General features: G+C 39.5%; 1 protein-coding gene across 1 annotated transcript; it reads left to right on the forward strand.

Annotated features, from left to right (window-relative positions):
* Positions 1-5,574: 5,574 nt before the first annotated feature.
* LOC124149939 (ankyrin repeat domain-containing protein 17-like) lies at positions 5,575-25,782 on the forward strand. The gene is made up of 6 exons (XM_048390439.1): positions 5,575-5,666; positions 12,344-12,457; positions 13,264-13,341; positions 14,155-14,226; positions 14,869-17,665; positions 25,638-25,782. The coding sequence occupies exons 2-6, from the start codon at positions 12,385-12,387 to the stop codon at positions 25,780-25,782; spliced, it is 3,165 nt and encodes a 1,054-aa protein (XP_048246396.1). The 5' UTR covers positions 5,575-5,666; positions 12,344-12,384.
* The last annotated feature ends 1,856 nt before the right edge of the window (positions 25,783-27,638 follow it).

Consider the following 27,638-nt stretch of genomic DNA (forward strand, 5'->3'; position numbering starts at 1 on the left):
TCGATTTCGTAGCTGCGTTGTTCGAATACAGTCGTCTTGTCGATTATTGGTTACACGTGGCCTGCCACTCCAAGGATGGTCTCTGACTGTATTCGTCTGTTGCCAACGTTGCCATAAACACCAAATGGTTTTCTATGGAAGCTAAATTGTCTTACAACATCGCGTTGACTCGATACTGCTTCAAGCATATCAATGACTCGCAGACACTCATTTTAGGACAGGCGTGGCATTTCGTAATGTTGAATAATTGCGTATTTTTGTTTTTTTGAGTGATTGTTGTCACCATGATGCTAAACAATGCATATGGAATCCCGCTAACGCACATGTTTTTATACCAATTCCTGGGTAGTGAAATGCATGGGGCTTGCATAAAAGTCAACTTTTGCATGGAATGCATGCTTTTCTGTAGCAGTTGCGTTTTTGTGACTTTATTCCATACATGTACTACAATATTGAAAACCAAACTTTACTTGTTTGAAAAATACACTAAAATATTGGTGTCACAGGAACTTTTGTTGTTGAGTATATATTCCTGTTTGGTCGCCTTCAGACTATTCATGGTTTGGGTGATAGTATCTGATTCCCGGACGTTATATTAACATGCGTTATCCATGACAATAACACTGGCGTCGTTTAAAATGGGCAGAAGCTGATGTTCCAACCAGTCTAAGAACACATCACCTCCTATAATTTCCTTATAATATCACATGTTTTCTTTTTCGGCTGGAAAACGAGCACACGTCCATCAATAAGCCCCATATCATGGGTTGCAGCGTGTAAAACAATGACACGATTACCTTTACCTGATAGTACCATGGGTGCTTTTTGTCCATCTGCCGAAAGCCACGTATAGTCAGTGGAATGATGCATCAAGGTAAATTATCTGGACGCCCTGAATGTGATAGTTATGAATGGTTCGGAGATAATGTGACCTCATAGACAGGATCGATATCTCATCTCTTGGAGAGCAATAGTGCAGTCCGGGAAACATTAATTGCATCTTTAATTCCTCCCAAACTCTACTACAAGTCAGGGTTACATTCTGCTCATAAAGCTTGTACATTATAGCCTTATCACCCTGTATCAAAGCTGACTGATATCCTTTTACTTCCCAGCTTTGTTTTTGAGACCACCCCTATACCTGTTTTGTTTTCTTACCATAACGTAGACTTGATGGTATGAATTGAAAACCCCATAGCATGGGCAGTTCGGTAATTCATCCTACCAAAATTAATAAACAATTTCCCTCTATTTCTCTAAAGTGTAACAAACGTGTATACATTTCCTAGTACAGACTCTATATCGTGTACCGTGGTTATGGCTATGCAAGTGTAATGTAACATGCATCATGGGAGCTATGTTACAAAAACAACGCAGGGTAATTTTGTCTTTTAAGAAGATGCATATCTAGAATTTTCTGTTTTATGAAAACTATATTATTGTCGTTATAACGGAGTCACGTTTGCATATTTCTATAGTCCGTTTCAGACTGTCATCATTGGACTTCCTGTTTTCGTTCGAATTTGTCTCCTGTAAACTTGTCGATAGGACTCCTTTTGATTGAAATACTTCGAACCACAGGTAGAGCGATCGGTAGTTACTCGGTATTTCAATAACAAAACAATTATATCCTATTTTAACAGCAAAAATGCAGATTTTTACCATTTCCGACAGTACTTTAATCTAAACTCGCGCCTACACCATATAAAATAAAACATTAAATCGGTAAATTCCCACATTACACTCTTACAGTTATTGTGTATTTTCAAAATGTTTGAAATGTTGCACTCAGCTTTCATAAGAAGTAAGCATACTCTGACGATAGAAACGAAACAAATTCTCCCGAGCACTGTTTGTGTTCTTGACAGAAACATATTTACAGGCGCTTTGAGTAACAATTGAACGCCGTAAAACAGTTGTGTGCACAGTGAGAAGACACACCAACGAAACAGAAAACAGTTTATAGACCGACGGAGAATAAAGACACAAAAGTGCATAAATTGTTTGATTTCACCCAATTAAAGACGATCGTGTATGAATGATATTTAATGCAGTGTCATAGTTTTCTTACAACACCAACGTCCTGTCATCTTATAACCGTAAATTAATATGCATATTCTTAAAGTAAATTCATTGCATTAACTGACCGGCGCAAATGTTTCAGATATGCGACTGACCAGTCACCCCAGCTGAGAGCCAGTGGACCATTACGCACGTCTACCTGGCCAGGCGGACGCAAAGGTAAATCCCTCAGATAACCAGTGATTAGTGTGTTTACGTCCGTCACAGGGTCGGCACACATGGTCAGTCCGACTGTACAATAAGGGTCAGTTTGGACAGATAACAGCCTACTTGAATGCAATTCTTAAGAAACACCATCTTCAATGGATACAACCGCTAAACCGCTGACACCTGGATGTTGTGAAAGATATAGAAATTCGTAATCTTTAGTTATGTAGCTTAATGAAAGCCTGAAAAGTGTATATATGGCGATCGTTGTACTATATTAGTGTACAATTCGTACAGCAATTTCCCCATATTAGTATGTGTACCAGTGTCAGTGTTCTTACACTCAGAGACAGATACTCATAACTATGGTGTGCCTGAAAATTAGTACCAATGAAGAGAGAGAGAGAGAGAGAGAGAGAGAGAGAGAGAGAGAGAGAGAGAGAGAGAGAGAGAGAGAGAGAGAGAGAGCATAGTCGCCTATGGTTTGCTGAAGACCGATTCTACCCCGAATCTTCACGAGTCCACGCGCAATGCATTTAGATGGGGAATGTAGATGCTGTTGATTGTACACTGTGCGCCATGAAAATTGATGCAGTAAATAAGCGATGACCATAATAATAATTAACTCACTAAGCTCTGAGTTATGTCAACTATCCATGCTCAAAGTGCTACATTATTACCTCGACCAACTGCCACTCGATTTCTCATCTCGAGACTCATTCTCAGCTTCCTGAGGAGTATATACACCCCATGCCTGTGAGGGGCTAGAAGCCTAACAGGCCTACCGGGTACCCATTCACTGTCTACTACCGGAAGGGTAGCATAGTGATCTTCTTGTCCCGCTGCGAATGTTGAAGTGTCTCAGGGGATTTACACTTTGACACCTCCGTTTCTTTAAAACGACATGCAAATAGTTTGTGACATTTATATTATAAATAGCCTATTTGACATGATTTGAATGTTGACAAGGACATATTTCCTTTACTATATACCCAGCATGGGCTCGGTTCACCCCATGCATTACCTTTAAAAGTAGACATCAAGATGTCCATAAGTTAATATGTCATTAAAATTGTCAATTCTTCATCCCGACACCCAAGGCGCCGAAAATTCTCTGAGAAGAGTTGCGTCACTTAGGGATCATCTTCCGGACGCAAGCGTGTCCAGTGGAGACTTTGATAAAAAGGCTAGTGGACAGTTTTGCCTCGGGAAGATGCTTAGGGACCGACCATTTGACATTGTCGGGGGCTGGAATTTTGTATCGGGATTTGATATTATTTTCAGCTACGCTCTACAAAAACCGATTTTTTTTCCATTTATAACTATGTCCCAGAATTTGGTTACAAGATAAACAGCCTGCAGCAATGTAATTTTTGGCTTATAATCTTCAAGTCTCTCTCGCCCAATGAAGATCCGGGTTACAACTTGTCTTCTGCAACGGTTCTTGTCGCAAGAGGCGACTAACGGGATCGGGTGATCTGCCTCGGTGACTTGGTCAATGCACGCTATCGAATCTCAATTGCGTAGATCGCCCCTCATGATGGCAGTCACTGGATTGTCTGGTCTAGACACGATTATTTACAGACAGCCGTCATATAGCTAGAATATTCCTGAATGCGGCATTAAAAAATAATCAAACAAACTACATTTTCGCACAATGCACTGACACTCTACTTCCGCTCTGTACGGACCCAATACTGGTCCGGCAAGGAGTCATTACTAGGCTTGTATGAACAAGCCTATAATAGTCCACTTTCAGAGAGTCGGTATTGGAGCCTAAACTGACGTTCATGAATGGGTGAGTTAAAATCTAACGTCGCATAAGTATTATATCAGCCATGTAGCGATACATGAAAGTGTAAAAGGATTAAAACAGAGCACAAAGCACATGTTGATGCTACTGCTGTTTTACGAAAGCGTTATCATATAGAATCAGATGTAATAAGAGTTAGACGGCTCTGGGTACATCACACTATATACCCCTCGAGATCGGTTGTACGCGAATTAAACTTACTGACATTCTTTTATAGTTTCAGTTTCACGGAGGTAGCAGTACTCGTAGCAGACGACGCAAAAGGCGAGTTATGAAAACTCAACGATCTTTATGCAGATAAGTTACCTAAGATGCGTTCAGATTGATTTGTCAGCGGGCTAAATGGACTGTAAACTAGTACCCTGTCCTACTGGCGGAACTGTCACACTAGTAGGGCGTGCACACCAGTCTAAATAATTGCCCACTCCTTAACCAACCAGAAGCTAGTATTTTAATTTAAGGTAACATTAACTCTGTTAAACACACACTATTGTCAACATCGCAGATCCCACACAGTAAATGGTCGATTTCCCATGTTACACCCAGGACGACATGAGAGTTAACATTATTGTCACTAAATAGATGCCAGTTCGTCAATGTGTGTGACTCCGGGTGCCAACATACAGGCATTCACACGACGTCGTACAGAGTTCTTTAGGCATCTAATGACGTCATCAGAAATTGCCCTGGATTCTCTCTCCTTGATACCATGCTCTCGAAGCCAGCGACGTATTGTGTGACAACTGATGACACGCCCAAGCAGTCAGTGCACATGACGTGCGGTGATATCTGTCCTCAGTGGCCTGTCAGTTCTGACAGTCATCCACTAACGCTACATAAACTTGGTGATAGTTGTATTTTGAACAGTGCATGATTCTACGACGTGCGTGTAACTTGCCCACACCTTAACCCTACCAATTGCGCTTTCTCATTGTTCAGGAGTGAACCTTGTCATGTTCTCGGGCTTTTTACTGTTGACTGATAACATTCAATTGTCATGCCACCGTTGTATACATGCAGAATGGCGCGGACGCAGCAACTTGCCACGATTTTACATTTTCAGCTTCTATTGAACTATACTATCACTTATCTGACATTCCATGCACTTAAACAGGATCTGAAATGTGTAAGTTAATGAATATATGAACTATGTAAGTTAAATGTTTTAATGCGAAAGGAAAATATCTCAATGTGCCCAAAAATAAAACTACCCGTACCAGTAAAGTTTTTTTAGATATTAGTTTAGTTATCTGCATTAGACTAGAGCTAATACCCCTGTTGTGTCACGCTCAGCGACAGATGAATGTATTTGTACCTTAGATGACAGGGCGAGGACACAGAGAGGCTATGCCGTTGAGAAAGGTAATATAAGGGGGTCATAAATAAAGCAGTTAAAAAAGATGTCGCCATGGAAAATTCAGCAAAGATGACCCAGGCCAGTTTCAAAACCCACCACTAACGCGGCTTCTACACCACTACTATATCCTTGTTCCCAGTCACGTGACCGTCGGGTGAGTTACCTTCCTCAATGATTTTAGTTTAGTAGATAGGCTATGCAGGTGACTGTGGAGTCACTACCTGTAGGTCTTGCCCACTGCGCAGTAAACACGGAGGCGTGCTGGAGGTAAGTTGTGTTAGTGTGTATGTTTACATTTGAATTTGATACTGTGAACTTAAATCAGAGTCGAATATATATGTTTACATAACGGTTGTTATTTAATCTTATATGTCTAATGGACAAAGGATAGTGATGTACGTTGTGGCATGAAGCACCAACCACCTCTGTTAAACGATATCAACGTTGAGTTATCTCAACGGTACAAAGTTCAATGTGTCCAGGCAACCAGGGATCTGTGGGTTCAGTATCGATAAATTTGAAATAATATTCGTAAATGATCACATAAATAATTAAAGTTTAATAACATTCTACAAGGCCAGTGTAGTTCAAATAATCCTAGTGCAGCACGTAGCAATACCGGCTGTTGATCTTCCCGCTACAATATAATCTCCCATGTTATAACTGGTGTAACAGGTAGTATCAAGGCTTTTTTCTCGGGGCTACACATGTCACATTATGCCTCAATATCTGGATGTCACAATGAGACTGGGGTACATTTTTGAAGCCTTGCGCTATAGATAAACCAAGTCTTAAGTCTCACACAGACAGAACGTGAAACCAGGTCGCTTATCTAGACTCTCTAGTAAGGTTAGGTATTCTGTGGATCCTGACGTATAATTATTTATCCAACATCAAGATTTCATCCAAAGAAAACTCAGAAGCTTTTGAAATCCACTGTTACAAACCTTTGATCAACAAAGATCAAGTGTATTAAATCTCGTCTGCCTATGCAAATCTAATACAGCAACAGACAATGTTAATTAGGATCCACTCAGCTTGTCACAACTGTTTAATCCATTAATCCTAACTGTGGCTTTATTACTCGCGTGCTTCATTACCTGTGTGATATTTGTTATTCTTACTGTACATTTGGCTTGATTCAGTTATCTGTATGCTACTTGTCATATATTACCTGTACCTGTACCTATATCTGCTGCTTATCACAATATGTCATGCATTTATTCCTCTCATCACCTGGTTGTTGTCACTCCGAAACGTTGCTATATGCAATGAATCAGAAGTTGCTAAGCATAAGGGTGCTCGTTGTCTTATGTCCTGGAGTAGGGAGTCGGCATCCAGTTAACTTAATTTGGTACAACTTGGTACAAAGGCCCTGTTTGATGGAACGCTTTAATTATTTTTCCACCTTCAAATTGTCAATTTTGATGAAATGATATACTGGATTGTTATTTTCTTCTTGATCATCGGGGATATGCTCAGACTTGCCCATTTTAGCTTGTCCGCGCACCCGTCTTCCCCACCACAACTTTGGATAGATGCTGAGTTTCCGGAGTATATATTATACCGTGATTATTCAGCACTTTTGCAGTCAGGAATGGTTTTGAGCAATTATGACACAGAAAGCTTTAACTTGTGATCGGTCAAGCATAAGAATGACTCGTGTTTCGTTTTTGACTCGAAGAATGTGTCCTGTTAGTCGTAGATCTATTGTGTTGAGCTCTTCTTTGAGGATTCATTGTGTTGTTCTTCGATTAGCGGTAGGACCACAGTCTATGTTCACTGTACATTTATAGTTGTGAAATGATAAATATCTTTTTCAATGAGTAGTTCTAATGTCTTATCTGATGTTTTGGTAGTAAAGATTGATTTTGAGTAAGTATGTAGCATAAAAGTTGATCAATATTCCCACAAAACAAATCAGGTAACTGGTGAAATGGTAGTGAAGGTGGAATGATGATAAATTTTTGTAAAACCAATTTCGTGCATGTAGATCAATATCTGGTGTGTACACCATGTTGGGCGATACATGCTCGACACCTTAGTGACACGCTGATGCTTAACTTGCCTAAGGTCTTCCTGATATCGCCCGCCATTTCACATGAAGATTTTTCCTAAGCTGTGCCAGGTTGGCGGGTGCTTGGCCTCTTGAGTACAATCTCCACCTGAGAAAGGCACACACAGATACACAGATACTCTATTGGAGATACGACTGGGCACGTAGCTGGTCAGGCCATGTCCGCATGTCTTCTCGTTGGAGATACTTTGTGACGACCTCGGCATGATGTCGTCTTGCAGTTCAATTCTAGTGAAACGAAAAATGACAGGATGCACATATCACTGCCATTCAAATGAAAATCACAATAATTAAATCAGTTTTTCATGTCATGTGTGATACTGCTGAACAGCTTGACACTACCGCCACCATACCGATCGTGGTCAAGCATTGTAGCTCACCTCAACTACGTTCTCAGCCATCTTTGAATTGAAGACAAAACCTTGATCGGCTGTAAACAATTGAGGTATATTGGCAAAATGACATTTTGTAGGGGGGTATGAATATGAGCTGTCTGTAGGTAATTATATTCGTGGACCCGTAACTGGTGTTGCCTAGCCGACACCAATCTTTGCCGCCTATGGTAAGCTGCTAGGGTCACACCCTTCACAGGATGCCTTGCTCTCAGTTCTTAACCCCAGATATTGAAATTCGCATACCAGATACTGTTCCGAAATCTCTATTGACAACAGGAGCAGGTCTAGATGTATTGCGTAGTGCAATTAAAGTAATGCTTCGATCTTGTCTAGATGTTGTTTTGTTAGGCCTGCCACGCCCCAGATCTCATTTCAACTCCATCCGTTTGATAGGACTTACCCTACAAGTGAGTATTTGTGCCCCTTGAGGAACAGTTGGGCAACTTGGGATATCTCTATCATTTAGGTGATATAGCTTTACATGTGTTTGGAGATCATCTTTATGTTAAAATGTTAAAGAGATTACAATTCCTTTGATGTCTTAGCAATGGTTGCGTAAGGTTTCTGGAGACAGGTGTTGCAACAGGACATAGTTATGTATTAAATATATATGTTATATGTTCATATATGAATCCACAAGAATTGAATATTATATGTATCTCTATATATTTTATGGGGCGGTCGGGTAGCCTAGTGGTTAAAGCGTTCGCTCGTCACGCCGAAGACCCGGGTTCGATTCCCGACATGGGTACAATGTGTGAAGCCCATTTCTGGTGTCCCCGGCCGTGATATTGCGGGAATATTGTTAAAAGCGGCGTAAAACCTCACTCACTCACTCACTATATATTTTATAGTTTCTTCTGATCGTGAGTATAGTAATACTATCAGAATGCCACTAAAATACTCAAAGTTTGTGATGTTAGTAATATATGGAAAATATTACTGCAGATACGAAATTCCTGTATAATGATTTATTTACTCGGCCAAGATATAAATAATGTTTCAATGTAAATGACATTAAATCATAAATTATATCAGACTTAGTGTAACCTTTTTTACTGGATGAAATTCATAATATCAAGGTTGACTCACAACACGATAAGCAGCACTTGGCTAAGATCAACCTGCCCCAGTTAGAAAATATAGAGTTTAAAGGCGTTGTTACTGTTATATTTTTGTGGAATGGAAAGTTAATCAAAATGTCCCTAAAGTTAGTGTTTTTCACGTACGTAATTTATTGACTATTATCTAGAGTATATTTTTCTTCCAATGTGGTTGCTTTGCGCCTTTAACTAACCGCAGTTGAACATACTTCCTTATGGCCAAGATAAACATGTGTATTGATTTTCTCCCAGTGTGCTGCACAGGGGGTATACATGTTGCTATGTTTTGTTGCTAGGGTGCACGGTGGTCGTGTGGGGCTTCGAAGATAACTATTAGCAAAAGTCATTCTGAATACGTGACGAAATTTATCATAGTTCAGTGCGGTCAATAATAGTACTTGATTGACTTAACATGTTTGCGTTGGTGGTTACACGTTCTCTTTAGACAGGCATATTTATATCAAGCTAAAGGTGTTTCGTTTTTTTGTTTGGGTAGCAGCATCGTATATGTGCAATAATAAACGTAAAAACAGTGTGCAGCGAGTGAACATTTTACCATAGATATATAAAAGTAGATTTCTAATCAACTTCACACGATTTGTCAAGAAAAGTCTACACATGTATCCTCTTCACTGAATCAAAATATATCGACCCGAGATCAAAGACGCCGCACAACAGTCAACAAATAGCACCGTACGTTGTCACATGAACCACCACCCAATCCACACCAACCCCTACACGACACCAAACACAATTCTTCGTTGAGAGGACGCTCAGTAGGAGATTTATGTCAACGGTAAACAACATGACTGCCAATCAATATCTTGGCTGAATAGATAGGCTATGCAGGTCACATATGCAGTCACCACCTGCCGTTTCTATCTCCAGTGTGGTACATGTACATGCTAAGGAGGTGTGGTGTAGGTAAGTCTTTATCAGTTTGTATATTTGAATTTTATTATAATACGGTGAGCTTTATTCAGACTCAAACTTATATAGTCATATAGCTGTTTTCATTCAATGTAACTAATGTTCTATCATGTTTGGAATTGAGATCAAAGGCTAATAGACAATGCTGCATGTTGTTGTTTGAACCGTTGTCCACTCAGTGTCCGGGCAGCCTTGGGTTATATAGATCAGTATCGGTGCATCTGAAATAATGTCCGTCAGTGGCCACATTAATCATCATAGTTTAGTAACATTCAAGGCCACGTACGTAAGGCCAGTCAAGAGACTGGTCTAATCATAACAATTCGGGACCTTACCATCATCTAATAGACAGCAAATGATGCCTTGATATTCTATATTAATATACAAATGAATGATTGTGAACAACATCAGCTGGGTTTGCTTCAAAACGATGCATGTATTTGAGGGTCAACAATTGCCTCAGTGGTCGCAGGATCATCTTCATGAACTTTGCTGCCCACCTGCCGACAGAGGCAAAGGAGTGATTACCATGCATCCACTAACATTGATAACATTATGATGACTATTAGACCCTACCGTGCTACTCAATGACAGTGTGGTAGCCAATATTGTCAGTATTCGCCAACATAGAATATAATCACTATGATGCCTTGTGGTTTGTTTCTCTCTCTCTCTCTCTCTCTCTCTCTCTCTCTCTCTCTCTCTTTGTACAGATTTTATATAGAGATGGAGTTAAATTTCTTTCAATGTCACAGAGTATAGTCATGTTCTCCTTTTGTGCAACCCAATCGGTTCCTGAAAGAGAGACAACAACTATTCCAGATGAATGTATTGTCCTTTCTTGTGTCTATGCCTGTGCTAACGTCTTTGTGGTGCTGAAAGAGACACATTGAAACACATTGACGTTGACAGTGAGTTATTTGGAAAGACTGCCAACTCTTTTATTTTGTCATTTCATCCATTTGGTATTTCTGTAGAGCAATCCTGTCAAAGAAATGTCCCTGCTCATGTTGATCTGGTTGATATGCATTCGATGTGACAAAGACATCATAGGTGGATCATGACCTACCAGGATCATCTTAATAAATTCTGTGGGCTCTGACCTCTACCCTCCAAATGAGCTACATCAGTCAATTACCAGTTCTTGGATATTTTCCTAATGACCATCAAACATCAAAAATGCATTCAGAGCGACGATGGTTCAAAATTCACTGCACATGTGATTACAATCATTACGAGTAGAAGCAAATTTGACCTGATTGTTACATCGCAAGTCCAGACATTAAGGCTCTGTCAAAAGAGCCACCTGTGATGTGAAAGACATACTGGCTGCTTGATTAGCTGATTTCGATACCAATAACTGAAGGACTGTAGGACTGACGTTTGTCCAGTTTCAGAAGGACTCCTGTCATCATAGAGGAATCTTGGGGATTCCTTTAGCTGACTTTTAGGTTCAGATGACAAACATTGGTTTGACAGCTTCCAATTTCCAATTCCATATTACAGAGTGACAATAATCTGATAGTGGCAATTTCGGCTCTAAAACCATAACCTGAGACATGCACAGAGAATGACCAAACTGTCACATTTTAATAAACAGAGACAGCATCACCTGATGTCACGCATTCTGGGACAACATCATCTGAGGTGCAATAGGTGCATCTATCCCTCAGAAACTTGATCACAGCCATCATCATGCAGACGCTGCACTCATACAAAAACCTCCTCACAGGCACAATTGGGGCCATTTTCAAAATTTGACATTGTTAAAAGGGATGATATGATAGAATAATGTATTCCATACTAAAATAAACCAATGCAAACAAATACGTGTGTGTTAGTAGTGAAGGAAACAAATCTTTAAACAAAATGTAATACTAGTATATGTGTTTCAATACCAGTCAATTAACAATAAAAAAAACATTTACCTCAAATGCGCTGTCTACATTGGGAAGTGATTTGCTTTCTTAGACCACCAAACTGCCAATTTGCACAGATTGTCTGTGTTTCAGGTTCACATTGTTTGACATGTCAAACAATACTTGCTACAATGTAATGAAGACTTTCAACGTTTTTGAAAGACATAGATATCAAGATGGTTGTAGTCTTTACTTTAAATGCGGGGCGGTCGGGTAGCCTAGTGGTCAAAGCGTTCGCTCGTCACGCCGAAGACCCGGGTTCTATTCCCGACATGGGCACAATGTGTGAAGCCCATTTCTGGTGTCCCCCACCGTGATATTGCTGGAATATTGCTTAAAGCGGCGTAAATCCATACTCACTCACTCACTCACTCACTATGGAGGAGAAAAAGCATTTAGTTAAGTGCTAACGGACGAATGGCAGACGAACAAATACTTGATATATCGGCTCAAATTGAATTGTCAAATGGAGATAACGCTGACACTCTAAAACATAACTTGTCTATTATGTCTCTTTCAGCACTGTTCCGCTTTTCATCCTGTGGTTTCGAGTTCTGCATCATGGCTTCACGAAAAGGAGTTCTCCAATCTAAGGCTGCGCAAACCAAACAGAGAAGGAGACCCAAAGCTATAGGTAAATAACCACATTCAAAATGTTTACAGTATTTGTACCTGGATATAAGATCAACTTCATTTCCTGTAGTAAATTAAGGCTGAGTAGATTGTCTTGATAATGTCACTTAAGTCACCAACTGAGATACCACAGAACCGTTGGATTTCATGGGAAACAGTACACATCATCATTTCAGTAAGAGTATTACGAGTCATAAATGTACCAAAGAGAGGATCAGTATCAGACATTTATGTCAATTCAATCAACCAATCAACAAGATTTATATCTGTACTTTACTAGTGAGTGAGTGAGTTGGGTTTAACGCCGCTTTTAACAGTATTTCAGTTATATCACGGCGTGTACATGTCAGCTTAATGTGTGAGGAAAGCCCGAAGTTATTCTTTACTAAGAAAGTGTTATCTCAAATATAACATTTGTTACATTTGACCACTTTCTAAATTGAATTGTGTGTTCAAAAATCTTTTGGGAGTTTTTTGGCAAATCCTATCTAAATGGAAAAGTGATTCATGATAACAGTGCACTCATTACATGTGCTCGATACATGCAGTATTGTCATTATTATCAGTAGTGTAGTAGTACTTGTAGTACTGGTAGCTGTAGTGGTACTTCCAATAATTACAAACACTGTGTTATTGGACATCTACTTGAAATGTAAACTAGTGACCAAAACATTTTGTATATTTGACAATTTGTCGTGTGTACTGAATTTTTTCATATGTAGTGCATCATGTAGTCAAGAATACACTATCAATATTATGATGACCCACACTAAGCTTCTATAGCAAATTGCATGGGTTTTTTTTCAGGACAATTGAATGTTCTAGGCGGAACTGGTGATGCAAGTATTGAAAACAGCCATACTACTGGGATAGGAAAATATATTGGTAAGATACTGGCCATTTGGTATCCTTATGATAAATCGATAAATAGGTCCAAACATCCATATGAGTTCAATTCATATTCCTGTTACCTTTAGATTGTTACAAGATACAACCAAACACAAACTCTGTTGTGTTTTTGAAGATAATGTTTGAAGCAGCATGGTTTGAGACTCAGTTACAATCGCACTTTGTGTTACTTCCTAGCATGAGACTAAATGAGTACATAAAGTATCACTAAGAAGTGCCAGGCTCAAGGCTCTGTTTTCCTAACGTATAATGTGACGAATATCTCGTATTCTGCCTTAAAAATATATATACCCCATATATTGTAGGAACGGCAACTCTATATTTTAAAAATGATAAATGTCGCTATTTGGAAAGAGAAATACATACTTTCATATACATATCAGAATGCAGCTGTTGAATCATCTGTTTCAACCAGAGGTTATTTTTCATGTATTTTTTCCAATAAAGGACTGAAGTGTTGACATTCTCCAATATGTTTAGTTACAGTTCTGTGTAAGTCGTATGCTTACATTATAGTATGAACAAAGAAAATGTTTATACCATCCATACTCTTAACTTGAGGAACTGTTTAAGACTTTCATTCACCTCCTGCTGGATGGAAACTTATTAAGCTAATCACCAATATGTTTAAGTTATGCCTTTTTGCAGTATCAAACTCATCAAACTACAAACATTACGAATGTATTTGTTTGGAGCATACTTTTACACTGTTAGTCCCAAGTTTTGAGGAAGTCGTATGCTAACATTATGATATGGACAAAACATACTTATGTGTGTTTAACATTTCAGAAAACTACACAAAGAATGTACTTCATGTGACACGAGACGGACTGCCTGCCACAGACAGTTCAAGAGAACTACGTAAGTTAGTCTCCAATCTTTTTAAGGATTTGCCCTCAATTCAGTATCAAAGTCATCAACCAGCACATAGAGCAGTGACCGTATTACGTTGAAGCACATGCTACAACCATTCTCAATTTAGTTTCTACAAAGCTTTAAATGTATGGCTTATCTTTTCAAGAAAAGAATGCTTGCTAGTCAATATTTGGGATATCATGTGTGACAATACCATAATATTAACAATTATTATTGTGATACTATTCTCATACAAGTATTGCAATAAACTTGATTTGATTTGTAAATGTATTATCCTACAATGTTATGCTTATAGATGTTAACGTTTTCTGAAAGAATATCCACATGGCTCCAATGGTTAACATTGTATTTATTTATTTGTTTTTCTTATGTAGTTTTTATATAATTGTATCTGTCAGTGATGTCCTGAATTTGGTTCAGGGACAATTGTGGGGCATCAATAATTTGATCGATTGTAAAACTATTAGCTTGTAATAACAATAGTCATTTGTAATGAACAGAAGTGGTCAAATATTCATAAACAGCTTTTTGAACATCCACAAGAATAAGTGTATGTTGTTCTGTCGTTATGAACGACTAATGTATTACAATTATCAACTACTAATAACAACATTCATGTTATTGCAGGTAATGAACACCCCATGACATCAACGCCGCAATTTCGACATGAGACCAGTAATCCAACATATTCAAATCAACTGTTCAATAAAGCTTGCCTTGAAGGAAAAAATAATCGAGTGAAAGAACTGATATCCAAAGGTAGTGTGGATATAAACAACATAAGCCCTGGAGGATGGACTCCAGTGATGATTGCAGTATGTCGAGGACATACACAGGTATTTAATACTTTACTGAAAGAACAGTGCGACCTTTCATTAGTGTTAGATAATGGTGACAACATACTTCATTTGGCATGTTATGGACTCAATGCTGCCATTGTCAAAGAGTTAGTTTCAAACGTTGAGATAAGTTTTGAGAAAAAGGACATTTTGGGTAGAACTCCACTGATGAAAGCAGCCAGCACTGGAAATAAGAAAGTGTTTGTCTTACTTGTAAAAGAAGGTTGTAATCTTTCGGCAATGGATTATAAGGGGAACAATATGCTTCATTATGCTTGCTCCGGTAGCAGTGTGTATATAGTAAGGTATCTTTTGCGACAAAAGGTAGCTGATATAGAGAGTAGAGGTGAGGATGGGGTGACCCCAGTGATGGTGGCGACAAAGAATGGACAGAAGGAAGTGTTTGATTTCCTTCGGGGAAAAGGATGCAACCTATCGGTAGTGGATGAACTAGATAACACCGTTCTTCATGCTGCCTGCTGTGGTGACAGCGTGTATATAGTCAGATATCTTCTTTCAAATAAGATAGTTGACATTGAGAGGAGAGGTGAGGATGGGTTAACGCCAGTTATGGTGGCAGCAATGAAAGGACAAACAGAAGTGTTCGATGAACTTGTAAGGAACGGATGTGACCTATCTGTTGTTGATGATCTGGGGGACAACATCCTGCATAATGCTTGTTACAGTGATAATGTCAGTATTGTTACGGACATTCTTTCACAGAAATTAGTTGATATAAACAGTAAAGGTTATGATGGAAATACACCATTGATGGTGGCGGCACAAGAAGGCAATAAGAAAGTGTTTGATCTACTTGTCAGCAATGAATGTCATCAGTTTGATGTCAGTGATAGTGGTGGCAACATCCTCCATGCAGCATGTCTTAGCAATGATGCAATGTTAGTTAAACACATTTTGTTATGTGGTGTAGCTGACATTGAGAGTAAGGATGAGGACGGAGCAACACCTGTGATGCTTGCAGCTGAAGAAGGGCATAAGGAAGTATTTGATCTACTTGTAAGTGAAGGATGTAATCTAGATGTGCAAGACAATGATTGTTCCAATATTCTTCATGCTGCCTGTAGTAGTCACAATGTAAAGATTGTTGAGGACATTCTCTCACGTGAGATAGCTGACATTGACGGCCGATCTTCGGACGGGCTAACGGCAGTTATGAAGGCAGCAGCAAACGGCCATAAGAGAGTGTATGATCTACTTGCCAGGAAAGGTTGCGACCTATTGGTAGTAGATAACATGGGTGACAATATCCTGCATGCAGCTTGTGCAAGTGATAATGTCAATTTTGTTAACTGCATTCTCTCACGTGATCTAGCTGACATAGAGAGCAGAGGTGAAAACGGGCTCACACCAGTGATGGTAGCAGCAGTGCATGGTCAGAGGAAGGTGTTTGATCTACTGGTGAGAAAAGGATGTGATCTTTCTGTTACGGATGATCATAGAAATAACATTCTCCATGCAGGTTCCTCAGGTGGTAACGTCAAAATTGTTGAATACATCCTTTCTTGTGACTATCTTCTGGGTCGCAATATGGTTGATATTGATAGCAGAAATGAGACAGGTGTGACACCAGTGATGACAGCAGCTTTCACTGGACAGAAGAAAGTCTTTGATCTACTGGTGAGCAAACATTGTAATATGTCAATGGTAGATGATTCAGGTAGAAACATACTTCATTTTGCTTGTTTTAGTGACAATGCACAGATTGTTGAGTACATACTCTCACATCACATAGCTGACATAAACAGCAGAAATAAGGACGGACTAACACCAGTGATGATTGCTGCATGTCAAGGCCAAAAGAAAGTCTTTGATCTCCTTTGTGGTAAAGGATGTGATCTAAATCTTACAGATCACAAAGACAGAACCATCCTTCATGCTGCTTGTTATGGTGACAATGTACACATTGTTGAACATCTCCTCTTACATGAGATAGTTGACATAAACAGCCGCGATGAGAATGGACACACACCAGTGATTGTTGCAGCCCAAGAGGGTGAGAGCAAAGTGTTTAATCTACTTGTCAACAAACACTGTGATCTTTCAGTGCTCAATAATGACAACTACACCATCCTACATGTAGCATCTAATGGTGGAAGTGTCCGGATTGTTAAGCGTATTCTTTCACGTAACGTAGCTGACAAAGATAGCAGTGGAAACAATGGAGTAACACCGATAATGGTAGCAGCAGAGAATGGCCACAAGAATGTCTTTGATCTACTGGTGAACAAAGGATGCAGTTTGACAACAGTAGATGATTCAGGTAGAAACATTCTTCATTGCGCTTGTGTTGGTGGCAATGTACAGATTGTTGAGTACATTATCTCACAAGGCTCAGTTGATCTAACCAGAAAAGATAAAGAAGGGCAAACACCGATAATGTTAGCAGCAGAGAATGGCCACAAGAACGTCTTTGATCTAATGGTGAAGAAAAGATGCAATTTGTCAACAGTGGATGATTCAGGTGGAAACATTCTTCATTGCGCTTGTGTTGGTGGCAATGTACAGATTGTTGAGTACATTATCTCACATGGGTTAGTTGATCTAACCAGAAAAGATAGAGAAGGGCAAACACACAAGAAAAAATACCCATATATACAAAATATACAATTTTGTATATTTGTTATTTCCAAAATATACAATTTTGTATAGTTGGTATTTCCAAAATATACAATTTTGTATATATGGTTAGATTTTACCACTGCTTCATTCAATTTCCTCACCTCTTATAGAATGTTTCACATAACATGTGGTTGCAAAGTTTACTAATGATACCGAACAGTATAATTATTGCATGTGACAATAATGCTTTAATACTATTTTCATTATGACAACTATAGGATGTTATGAACTAATTTGTATTTCGTTATGTTTTACAGATCTTAATAACAGTTTGATCAATATAAAATGACGCCAGCAACAAGTAGTTGAAAGTAGTTTTAAACATTGATGTTTATCGTTCCAAAGCTCTGTTCTCCAGCTCAGTTCATCTTTGTTTACGAGAACGTTTTTAATATGGGCAATTTTCTTCTTTCGGGACATTGGAGCAGTCATAATATTCATAACATCATAAATATTAAGATTACAGGCAATTTTAACAACTTTAGTACTCCATGAACTTTTACATAGTAACCATTTTCTTCATCAAAGCATTACAAGTACTGTTATTAAATCTTTGGGTAGTCTAAAAACATTAGCATGTAATGTAACAAACGGGGAGGAGAGACCCATGTCTCCCTAAGTGGCTATACATGGAGGTACCGTTACTAACACCAAGAAATAATTTACCGGCTCTATTTTGGATTAGATTAACGTTTTATCCTCATATACCAGAGCCATAGAACATTACCGGCTCAACAAGACTTTCATACAGTTTCATAAAAAACAGAATAAGACATACACCCAACAGAATAAGACAAAGCATGGCTGGCAGAATTGTACAACTCTTTCACAGTTTCACATATCTAGATGCTCGTCAACCCGTAGTCCCAGATAACGATATGATTCTACATAGACCAGTGTTTGCCCAGCGAAGAGGAATTTGGTTAATCTGTATCACTTAACGAGTTTGAATAGCTTACTCTGCCCACAGTCGAGAGCAGCACAGTAATTAGTAGTTTAGACCAGGCGAATACACTGGTCACACTTGACTGGTCTGTCTGATGATTCGGTCACCTGCCAAATGGGATGTCTGACAATTGGGTGTGAACCTTACAGAGGAAGTTATTTTATGAATGCGTCACGTGTTTCAAAAGAGATGACCATTATCTAAGTGAAATACTTCTAAGATCATAAAGGACATAACATTTAATAAAGTGAAATTCATTTTCGACAAACTTTTATGAACAATTTTAAAACAGTGCGGGCAGATTCTATTTTCTAAAAGGTTTGGGGGGTTGTAAATCGTCCTGTTTCGATCCAGATCTAAAACTAGCTAAAATGCGACGGTGGTCCCTGTATTTAAAACATAAGGAGCAACAACGTTACGATCATGAAAGTTCTTAATGTATTGCCCTTAACGTTATGTTTATCGTTCCAAAGCTTTGTTCTCCAGCTCAGTTCATCTTTGTTTACGAGAACGTTTTTAATATGGGCAATTTTCTTCTTTCGGGACATTGGAGCAGTCATAATATTCATAACATCATAAATATTAAGATTACAGGCAATTTTAACAACTTTAGTACTCCATGAACTTTTACATAGTAACCATTTTCTTCATCAAAGCGTTACAAGTACTGTTATTAAATCTTGGGGTAGTCTAAAAACATTAGCATGTAATGTAACAAACGGGGAGGAGAGACCCATGTCTCCATTAGTGGCTATACATGGAGGTACCGTTACTAACACCAAGAAATAATTTACCGGCTCTATTGTGGATTAGATTAACGTTTTATCCTCATATACCAGAGCCATAGAACATTACCGGCTCAACAAGACTTTCATACAGTTTCATAAAAAACAGAATAAGACATACACCCAACAGAATAAGACAAAGCATGGCTGGCAGAATTGTACAACTCTTTCACAGTTTCACATATCTAGATGCTCGTCAACCCGTAGTCCCAGATAACGATATGATTCTACATAGACCAGTGTTTGCCCAGCGAAGAGGAATCTGGTTAATCTGTATCACTTAACGAGTGGTGAATAGCTTACTCTGCCCACAGTCGAGAGCAGCACAGTAATTAGTAGTTTAGACCAGGCGAATACACTGGTCACACTTGACTGGTCTGTCTGATGATTCGGTCACCTGCCAAATGGGATGTCTGACAATTGGGTGTGAACCTTACAGAGGAAGTTATTTTATGAATGCGTCACGTGTTTCAAAAGAGATGACCATTATCTAAGTGAAATACTTCTAAGATCATAAAGGACATAACATTTAATAAAGTGAAATTCATTTTCGACAAACTTTAATGAACAATTTTAAAACAGTGCGGGCAAATTCTATTTTCTAAAAGGTTTGGGGGGTTGTAAATCGTCCTGTTTCGATCCAGATCTAAAACTAGCTAAAATGCGACGGTGGTCCCTGTATTTAAAACATAAGGAGCAACAACGTTACGATCATGAAAGTTCTTAATGTATTGCCCTTAACGTTATGTTTATCGTTCCAAAGCTCTGTTCTCCAGCTCAGTACATCTTTGTTTACGAGAACGTTTTTAATATGGGCAATTTTCTTCTTTCGGGACATTGGAACAGTCATAATACTCATAACATCATAAATATTAAGATTACAGGCAATTTTAACAACTTTAGTACTCCATGAACGTTTACATAGTAACCATTTTCTTCATCAAAGCGTTACAAGTACTGTTATTAATCTTGGGGGAGTCTAAAAACATTAGCATGTAATGTAACAAACGGGGAGGAGAGACCCATGTCTCCATTAGTGGCTATACATGGAGGTACCGTTACTAACACCAAGAAATAATTTACCGGCTCTATTGTGGATTAGATTAATGTTTTATCCTCATATACCAGAGCCATAGATCATTACCGGCTCAACAAGACTTTCATACAGTTTCATAAAAAACAGAATAAGACATACACCCAACAGAATAAGACAAAGCATGGCTGGCAGAATTGTACAACTCTTTCACAGTTTCACATATCTAGATGCTCGTCAACCCGTAGTCCCAGATAACGATATGATTCTACATAGACCAGTGTTTGCCCAGCGTAGAGGAATCTGTTTAATCTGGTTAATCTGACTGTTGGAATATTATCTATGCATTATCCTGTCTAAAAATCTAGATATATTTACAATATCATGTATGCATTTTTGAATCATTGTATTCCGGAGTGGTCTTCATATAAACTTCTTGACCAATCCGCTTCATGTACATTTTCAGAAAAACATAACATAACATGGGAATACCGTTCGAATTGAGCCTCGCTCAATTTCCCTGTGCGCTGTGATTTTTTATTTATTTTTTTTAAATGAAAATTTTACAGGGACTAGCTGTGCTACCACACATGTTAAACCATTTTTACAGTTTTGTCTAATTTTAGCGATAATGAAAACTGAGTAGAGATAAGATATATTGATGAACAACGTCTTTATTACAGTTAGGAGCGACGCTTAGGTGTATGTTGTAACACCATTATCAAGCAAGTGATGTTGTTCATCCACAGATCTTATCCTCTCTCAATACTCCAACTTCCAAATTCCTCGCAAAGAAGATAATGATACTTGTTTTGAATCTTGCCATCGTACAAAATATTCTTCGCACAGTATTCAAGAAACAATGTAATATTAATATCATACTACGCCATCAATATATGTTGTGCAATATTTGAGAGGTTGGCGCCTGTCGGGACGGTGTGAGATGCTAAAACTGTTCTTGTATAGTCTAGTATCCTTTGGCTAGAGACAGCTACCACTGTTTATTCCCATTCAAGTTGCTAACGGTGTTTCATCTAAACAGTATTATGGGAACGGAAATTAAAACATTACTTCATTCGTTATGCTACCATTTTTGAATACATGTCCATGAGATTAATCTGTTCATTTTTCCGTATTTTTATTACGGAACTTATAGCTTTGTGTGGCACAAACGATCAAATAGTAAGATGACTACAATTAATAACGAGAGGCTGTTACTCGACGTAAGAGCTAGAAACGTTACCTACTTCCGGCGCAGCGGTTCTAGGTGTGGGCGCTATCTAGATTGGGTCCCTGACACATGCAGCTCTATTTGATGGGTGTATTGTACTTAATAAGCTGAACTTTTATAAATCTATTTTTTGCAAATATACTGGTCACTCCAACTAATCATTGTTACTAAAATATATAGGATTGTTGTCTATAACGTGTCCATTCGTATGTCTGTTTTACGTCTGTTCTACTAATTATTGACACTAAGAAACTCGTACAATTTTTTAAATCATTACTAAACGTGTTGTACTTGTCTACATCTGAATTGAAAAGTGGGAGAAAAGTTGCTTACTGTATTTTGCCGCCTTTGATGGTTCTGATGATCAAGATGACAACGTCAAAATCTAAGTGTTCAGGAGTCGATGAGGATTCAGGAGTTTTTGAATTGATGCAGAGATAGATAGATATTTGGAGATTTTACGAGCGCTTCAGCCTCTGGCTATTTCGCACTCGGGGCAGACGGTTCTTATAAAATATAGAATAGTGGGAATAAATATAAACGTCTAGCCCAAAAAACTGTAAGTGAAGGGGGATAAAGTAATGAGAAGAGGGGTTTAGGATTTAGTGGCCATAGAGAGCCGTAGAGAGATAGTAAAGTTCTACATTAGCCAGGTTTATTGGGTTATAGTTACTAGGATAGATAGAGTGACAGAAGTAATCAGTTAAGCTGATGTATAGCTACTATTAATAGATAGATTAAATTAAAACAAATCAAGGGGGGGGGGAAATAATGAATAAATATGAGTAACCTAAGTTAGAAAACGGGGGCCTAGCGCGGGGGTGGGTGGTGGGGGTAAGGCTTTGTGTCGGCGTGATTGGTAGTGGGCTTGTTTGTGTCGGCTGATTACTTACTTATATTAGGAGATTTTACGTGCGCTTTCCGACTGGAGCGTATTTCGCACACGGGCCCGGCCGGGCCATTTAGTGGTATAAAAGTGGTAGCGAGAGGAGTGCAACCAAGGAGGGGGGTTTAGTGGTTGCTTATATAAAGTTTTGAAATTTTGAGATTTGGAATACATGCCTTGGGGGAGTGGTTGGGACTAAGGGAGTGTGTGGGGGTGAGTTGATGTTTTTTGGATGTTTAGTGTTGGTGGTTTAGTGAAGTTTTAAATACGGTTAATTAGTTCTGTTTTGGTTAGGTAAATGCCTAGGGCTTTGAAGTTTTCTATTTTATTTTGGGGGTTAAGGATTGCTTCTAAGGTAAGAGCGTTATTTGGATTTAGGTTGGTTTGTAATGTTGTACGTTGTGTGAGGTAGTGGGTGCAATGTAGTAGTACGTGGTCTATTGTTTCTGGGTGAGTGCAGTGTGGGCACTTCCCGTTTGCGTGTTTTTTTAGTTTTAGAAGGTGGTTATTTAGTTTGGTGTGTCCTGTTTGGAGTTTGGTGATTATTCTATCGATTTTTTTGGAGGGATGGAGGATTTTTGGTTTGGTGAGGGGTTTTTTGAGGGTTTTTAGGATTTGGGTTTTTGTGTTTTGATAGAGGTTATGCCATTTTTGGGTGATTTTACGTTTGTTTATACTTTTGATTTCTGCTTTAGATATTGGTAGCTTAAGGCTTATGTCTGGTATTTTTAGGGATTGTTTTGCGGCTCTGTCTGCGTTTTCATTCCCGTAAATTCCTACGTGAGCTGGTATCCAGATAAGTTGTATGTTTTTGCCTGCCTCTGTTAGTTTGTTTACGCTTTTGAGAATTTGGTTTATTAATTTGGGGCGGTTTTTGGTGTTTTTGTTTTGGAGGGCCTGAAGTCCGCTTAGTGAGTCTGAGAGTATTAAGATTTTTTTTTGGTTTTTGGTGTGATGGCTGTGGAGCGCCGTGGCGATACCCATGAGCTCTGCGGTGAATATAGATTGGTTGTTTGGGAGTCGGAAGGATTGAGTATTTTTGACTGGTTGGGCTATATGGACTCCGAAACCTGTGTGATTTGTGATCGGATCAGCGGATCCGTCTGTGTATATGTGACACCAATTTGGCCATTTTTGATGGATGTAAGCTAGTGATGTGCTTTTAGCTAGGTTTGGGTCGGTTTGTTTGTTTATTGTGTTGGCTAGGGATGTGTCTATTTTGGGGATTTTAAGTTTTGGGGTGAATACGTTTGATTGTTTGCAGTTTTGTTGTTGGTTTCCTATTTGGTGTTCGTTATGGTAGTTTATTATTCGTTGGGATATTGGGGTGAGTAGAGGGTGTTTTCTAGTTAGTGCCTGGTTTTGGGGACGTATGTTTTGGTTTAGCATGTTTTGGAGAAGGGGGTTTGATTGAGATGCTGCCCAGAAGTTTAGTGTTAAGTGTTGTCTACGTAAATTTAGTGGCATTTCTCCTGTAAGGGCCTGAAGTGATGTGAGGGAGGTGCCATGTTGAGTACGTGTTACTAGTTTGAGGGCTTGATATTGTATTGAATCTAGTTTTTTGGTTAGGGTTTCGTTTAGGGTATCGTATATGGCACAGCCGTAGTCTAGTTTAGATCTGATTAGGGATGTGTAGAGGCTGAGGAGGGTATCTTTAGAGGCTCCCCAGTTGGAGCCGGTTAGGCATCTTAGTGTGTTTAGATCTTTGCTACATCTGGTGGTTAGGTTTTGGACGTGAGCATCCCAGGAGAGATGCTCGTCGAAGATTAGACCTAGGAATTTAGTTTGCTTTTGAAATATGATTGGTTTATTGTTTAGTTTGAGGAGAGGGGAGGCCCGTCTCATATTTTTGTGTTTGAATACTATTCCTGTCGTTTTTTCGGAGTTTAGGGAGAAGCCCCATTTGTCTGCCCAGTTTTGTATTTTGTTTAGGGATTTTTGTAGTAAGTCCTGAGATGTTAAGATACTTTTGGAGCGGATCCATAGGGCTCCGTCATCCGCAAATTTTGAGGTGTTTATTTTGGGGGATAAGCCATCAAATAGGTCGTTTATCATTATGTTAAAAAGTGTGGGGCTAAGAATGCTGCCTTGAGGGGTGCCGTTTTCCAGGGGACACTGCTCTGACAAGGCCTGGTCTATACCCACTGTAATTTTGCGGTTTTGGAGGAAGCTTTGGATGTAGTTTACGATTTGACCTTTAAGTCCTATTTTTTTAAGTTTTTGGATTAATCCGTTATGCCATACCATATCGAAGGCTTTAGAGAAGTCCAGAAAGATGCCTGTTGTGTATTGTTTGTTTAGTTGACCGGTTTTAATATCCTGTTCGAGACGAGCGAGGTTATCTAGGGTGGAGCGGCCAGGAGTGAAACCGCTTTGATCTGAGTTTATTATGTTATTTTGAGATAGATAGTGTTGAAGTCTATTTTTGGCCATGGATTCCATTACTTTGCAAAGGTTGGAAGTAAGAGAGATTGGTCTATAAGAGTTAGCTTGGTTGGTTGGTTTACCGGGTTTGGGAATAGGTATGATTAGCGCCTCTTTCCAGGGGGTTGGTACATGGCCTTTTATGTAGATTAGGTTATATAGTTTGAGTAGTGTCTGGAGTAATTTAGGGGGGAGTTTTTTTAATATTTGGTAGGAGGTTAGGTCCTGGGGCTGTTCCCTTTTTCCTATTTTGGAGTACATAATTGAGTTCTTCTATTGTGTACGGCTGATTTATGGATGATTTATGGATGGCTGATGGTGGATGGCTGGTTAAGCGGCTATAGAGTTACTGAGTATGGGTATAGGAGTTTGTGGCGCGGACGTCGGAGTAGACAATCCGCGCTATAGGTTGAGTGCGCGGACGTCATTGTAGACTATCCGCTATAGAATTTTGAGGCGCGGACGTCGTAGAAGACAATCCGCGCTGAGAATTTCGATCCCGATCCGAATCTATAATTTTGCTGTTTATGTTAAAGTTACTTGCTGAGTTTGTTTGGGAGGGTCTAAATTTTTTCTATCAGGTTTGTGTCTTTAAGGAAAGTGGCATTTCAGTCGCAGTTTGTACTCCAAGCTAGCAACACCTCCTCAGCCTACGAAGCAACCCAAGCCATCCAGCCACCAAGCCAACCTCACCCAGCAAGCCTCCGAAGCCAGCACAGTTCCACTGATAGCCAGCCCAAGAGCAACACCTCGGTAATTATCACAACACACCCATACAATTTAGGTTAAAACCAATCACACACAAGCCCACTTAAAATACCAAACCCACAAATCCCTTAGTTACTATCCAAACACACCCTTTCAAACTTAGGCAAAAGTAACTCACCCCCAAGCCCACTTAAAACACCAACCCTCAAAAAATCTCCTAACTAAATAAACAAACTCACCAACAATCCCAAACAGCGCAGAAGCCAGCCAAACACCACTCACCCAGTCACCCACTCTACACACAAAAGCCCCTCTTAAGCTCAGCTCACTCTCCTCCCCCCAAACAAAACCTAAACACACTACATCAACCTACGCACAACCACAGACATGGCCGACACACGTATAATCACCCAGGCAGACATCCACTGCACAGAGACACCCACACCATCGGAGGCCCACAACACCTCCGATCGGACACCTGAAACCCTCATCCCACACGAATTCGGAAAGCCAACTACAGTCGCTTCTCCTACCAAAACTTCGGATTCGCCCGCAACCACAACAAACCCCAAAAAACGGAAGTTGGACGCTTCAAACACAACACCCACATCACCTTCCATCCCTGCATCCATGGTCACGTTCGCTCTCTACTTCTGCGCGGCTGGCCCCATTAACACACTAAGTAAGGTACTTAAGTAGGACTATGGTTTAAAAAACAAAAAATACACTTCGATAAAATCAGGGAAGCTCACAAAGGATTTCAAATCATCTTTCCGGACCAACACTCACTTAATGCAGCCAAAAAAATAACGGAAATTTTTCAATACACAGTAACCCACCAAACCCCAAACTGGCAACTATACACTAGAGGAGTAATCAGAGTAAACCCTAGAGAGTCAGAGGAAGACCTAGAATTATACAGTAACGAAGCAAATCTTAACACAGACACCCTCCAACCTAAAATAACCAGCACTAGGAGAATTACCTCAAATAGGAACGGTAGAATAACCAACACGCCAATAGTCATCATAAACTTCCAAAAATCAGATAAATATCCAGTAGCCCCTAAACACATCTCCTTCGGAGCGTCATCTAAATTAGAAGTTAAACCCTACATCAAACAAGTTAAACAGTGCACTAACTGCCTTCAATATAACCACACCGCTAACGACTGTAAATATCAAAAAACTAAATGTAGAACTTGCGCTCAACCTCAATGTCCAGGATCCTGCACTCCCTGGTGCATTCACTGCAAAACAACCAATCACTCCTCACTATCCAACAAATGCCCCCACAAACACACCCTCACCTACCGGGCCAACAGACACATAGACATCGACTCGGCCAAATTACAAACACGAAAACTGACACAGCATCCAAGAACACCCTTGCTACCCACACCACAACCAAACAACGAACCACACCTACAGAGCCCGTTTGACGGCGTCCCCATGAAAATACCACACGCAACAGCCACAAACACCCAAACCCCACACTACCCGCCAACATTCGCCACACCCAAACCAGTCCTTGCATCTACTCCCGCACGCAAACCAAAACTCACCATACCCGCCATATCCCACCCAAACACCATACAATCCACAGCCACCAGGGCAACAACAATCGGACACGAGCAAGCAACACCCGAAAACACAAACATAACTCAACCCATTGAAATACCCAGCACGACACAACCAAACACTCAAACAACCCCCATGGATAGTGAGGACACTAATCTAATTAACTTAGATGACTCCCAAACCGAAACTCAGATTAACATAAATGATATAACACGGTCGGCCCCCAAAAATCTCAAAAACCGCAAACGCAAACCTCAAACTCAACCTGAACCCCAAACACCCTTAAATACCCAACTAAATAACTTCACAATCCTTCTACTCTACC

Source organism: Haliotis rufescens, unplaced genomic scaffold (assembly GCF_023055435.1).
Source record: "Haliotis rufescens isolate VD_foot unplaced genomic scaffold, xgHalRufe1.0.p SCAF_9, whole genome shotgun sequence".
Taxonomy (NCBI): Eukaryota; Metazoa; Mollusca; class Gastropoda; order Lepetellida; family Haliotidae; genus Haliotis; species Haliotis rufescens.